Source organism: Trachymyrmex septentrionalis, unplaced genomic scaffold (genome assembly GCF_001594115.1).
Source record: "Trachymyrmex septentrionalis isolate Tsep2-gDNA-1 unplaced genomic scaffold, Tsep1.0 scaffold232, whole genome shotgun sequence".
Taxonomy (NCBI): domain Eukaryota; kingdom Metazoa; phylum Arthropoda; class Insecta; order Hymenoptera; family Formicidae; genus Trachymyrmex; species Trachymyrmex septentrionalis.
Genome location: NW_017305389.1, coordinates 97,644 through 101,479, shown reverse-complemented (window position 1 = coordinate 101,479; position 3,836 = coordinate 97,644). Strand labels below are relative to the sequence as shown.

At 38.1% G+C, this 3,836-nt stretch overlaps 1 protein-coding gene across 1 annotated transcript in view; it reads right to left on the bottom strand.

The window, feature by feature from the left end:
- Nucleotides 1-216: 216 nt before the first annotated feature.
- LOC108748567 (polycomb group protein Psc-like) overlaps nucleotides 217-3,836 on the bottom strand; it is a 13,991-nt gene continuing 10,371 nt past the window's right edge. The window contains exon 5 of the mRNA XM_018486798.1: nucleotides 217-2,190. Coding sequence (XP_018342300.1) covers nucleotides 349-2,190 — 1,842 coding nt within the window. The 3' untranslated portion in view covers nucleotides 217-348. The remainder of the gene's footprint in view (nucleotides 2,191-3,836) is intronic.

Sequence of the window (3,836 nt, the reverse complement as noted above, 5' to 3'; positions counted from 1 at the left end):
TTTCAAATTTCAAGTGTAGATTTTTATATTGTTCTGGACTTTATAAAAATCTGAAAAAATTCTTATATATACTTGCGAAAGCTTTAACGAGTTTTTACTATCGTATAGTATAATAGAAGTCTTTTACTTGGAATGTCTTTTACTTATATTTTTTATAAATTTAATCTACCAGACATCGCAGACATCTACCAGAATTCGCAATCAAATAATCGACTGTGCCTTTGAAGTCCAAGATGCGGATGGAGAATTAACGATTGAAATGTGATTTTTATATTATAAGGAAATAATAAAGAAAGAGGGGCAGGGAATAAGGGATAAGTTATATTAGCGATAAAAGACACGCGTTTATTATGGCTTCTGGACGATATTGTAGTAATTGCGTTGAAGTAACTTTTGATTACGATATTGGGAGACCACGACTTGGGGGTTTGGGATGTGGCGGACACCGAGGTTAGGCTTACTTTTCATGCCAAAACCGGAAATGCGATGATGCGGCTGTGGTATGCGCAAAGCAACCTTATTAGCGGCGGCGTTTACGTTTGCGGAGGTTAGAGATTCTACCGGCGAATTCTTTTCGGTACTACTCATACGTGACACTGCGACATCCGAAAGAGTCTTCAGATTCGATTCTTGCTGTCCTTTGCCGCGTTGCTGTTCCAGCTCCTTGGATTTACGGACGACCGTGCCACCGGTTGTGGATCGCGCTGACAGTTTCGACAACGGCGGTAAAGAGGAAGATGAGGAAGAGGTGAGAGAAGATGAGGAGGAGGACGAGAAAGATGGAAGATGGTTGCTGCCGGGTAACGTAGCAGACAAATCGAGAACGTTGTCGTTGTCGTTGTCGTTGTCGTTGACGGTAGTACCGCCGCTGCTGAGATCTAATGGCGTTTCATATTTGGAAGTGATATTCGACACTATCACGCTGGTCGCGGCAAAACTGGATGATTTCGCGACGCGTATAGGCGTCAACGGTGGTGGTTCCTTCATCTTCGGCATGACAGGCACAGCCACGGGCGCGGTAGGCACGGGTGTGGCGACGGTGACAGCAGCGGTGGCGGAAGTAAGAACGGACGCTGGTGTCTTTATGACGGACGGTGTTAATTCCTCCTTCTTGGAGATAATAGTCTTGAGGGCGTCACGCATCTTCTTCTCCGCCAGTAAGCTTCGCACGCGGTTTGCCTTGTTTTCGCGCAACTGCTTCTCTAGCTTGTCATGGTTCAGGTTGTCCACTTTGTCGATGCCACTTTGTGTTCGTTGCTTCGCCGTTCTGTCACCGCTGGCTTCATTAACGGCTATCAAACCTAGTCGCCGCAGAATCTCCTCGTCTTTCTTCGGACTCTCCGATTCGTCACTACTCTCCGGTGTTTTCGTTCGTTCCGGCACCTCCTTATTAATCTTTTTCGCCGTGGAACACTCCTTGAACTTAGTTTCTTCGTTTTGATTGTTTATGTTCTGCGCGATACGCACGACCTCGTCAGGAATGCTGTCGATGATATCCTCGATCGTTTCTTCCGTCTCTATTACGACGCACTCTTTGGATTTGGTTTCCTCTCGAGCTACTGGACTCGTCGGCGATCGCTGCTGCACTGCAATCGCTTTGAGCTTGTCGCGTCTAACTGCTCGCATCTGTAACAGTTTCTCCTTCGTTTGACTATTTGCACCACCTCCGCTTCCACTCCCTCCACCGCCTGTCGCCCCGGAAGTAATCCTCGGAGGACGCGGCGTCAGACGGACCTTAAGCTTCAAGAGATCCTCGCGCGGCACTGTGGTGATCTCCGCGATCACTCGCTTGTGTCGTTTGTGCCTCTTTCGATGTTCCAATCTTGCCATATCCTTGTTCTTCGTTTTCTCTAGCGACCGATGACGATTGCTTGTCGACAGTTCAATGGTTGACGGAGGATCCGGGGTACGCATAACGGGAGTCACCTCACAACGTGGTTTTTTCGTTTTTATCTCTTTGTCGCGAACATTGACATTTGTTTCGAGAGCACGAGGTGGCTCCGCGTTACAAGCTTCCTCTTCGTACTCACGATTGGGCTTGGGACTGGGTGGTGGGGTCGGTGGTCGCTGTATATTTTCCATCGCCGGCGGAACATCCTTGGTCACGTCGTCTTTGTAAACGGGAACTTTTGAGATTAAAACCTGTCCTTCTTTTCCCAACACCCGGTAGAATAGTTTCATTGGCGCCTCCTGCAACAGATGGAATCATCGCGCCGCCTTTCATAACGTCTGCACTGCACCGGACAGCTCAACCGAGTAGCTATAGGCTAGATTCAGTTATAACAAATATCAAAATTTATAACTGTTGCTACTTGGTAAGTTTATTTATTTTATTTACAAAAAAACTTCTCGAGAATACTTTTCTGCCCAAGTTAGAAGACAATACTTTTGAAAATAAATCGACGATTTAACGATCATGAGTGATAAAATATCGAAATATTGCCGCTAAAATGGCACGCATTGCGATATCAATAGTAATGAAAATGTTTTTTGTGATTGCTCTTTAGTAAATAAAATACTAAAGTTAATTAAAATGTAATGAATAAGTTTCTTTAACATTAATCAATAAGTACTAGTGGAAAATTACACATGAGTATGTGTTAACAAATATTCAACGTTTGCTCTTTCAGATAGACTTGAAATTAAGGATATATAGATATTATTTTTACAAATGTGTTAATATTTATACTTTAAACAAACCATATATATAAAAGTTATGTTAAAAACATTTCGTTTTTATTAAACAACACATTTTTTTATAGTTTATTTTATTTGTTACTATTTTGTTATAAATTAAAATTTAAGAAATGATAATAAAAATCTAATTTTTTTAATAAGTACTTTAAATATTCAAAATAACTTATGCAATTAAATACTTAAGCATATTCAAGCCTATGACGGTCAAAGCTAGATCTTCTAAATGTCTAAATAATTCACAGTGAATTATCTGTATCCTGTATGGTATATATGCACATGCATATATACCATATTTTTGTAGTTATTCAACTTAAGCAATGTTTTATTACAATTCACTAATTAGTTACAAAAATATAGAACAAATAAATATTTTATTTATTTATTAAACAACTAGTCCATTGTCTAGATATAACTTTACATAAATAATCTTGAATACATAATGTATTTATATTAAAAAGTTGAGATTTTTATCATTTATTTCATAATACATTTCCGTACATTTTTATTAGATTAAAAAACTACTAGATACTATTTATTAAAAAAAAAAATATATATATATATATATATACACAAGGTGTCTAATAATTGTTCTGACAGAGTTCGTGGACATGTAGAGCGGACTAAACTGTGACGGAAAGTCCTCTATTATTTTACAATTTTTGCAATAGTTAACAAGATATTAATTGCTAAAAATTGCCGAAAATTGGTCTTCAATAATTTTTTATTCAAATACTATTAACTTTAACTTAACAGAAAAAGCAAGAGATGAAAATTGTTTACTTTCTTGTCATAAAATTTCACGAATTTTTTCAGAATTTTTTATCAACTTTTTAGTACTGCATTTTCTCATTTTTATCAACATAAGAAAGTATTAAAAAATTCCGAAAAAATTCTAAAAAAGTTCTTAGAGCTTTATGAAAAGAAAATAAGCAATTTTTGCAATTTTTCTGTAAAGTTGATAGCAAGTTGATAGTATTTGAGTAAAAAATTATTGAAGACGAATTTTCGGCAATTTTTAGCAATTAATATTTTGTTAATTATTGCGAAAATTGAAAATGGTAGAGGACTCTCCGTCTCAGTTTAGTCCGCTCTACATGTCCACGAACTCTATCAGACAATTATCAGACACCCTGTATATA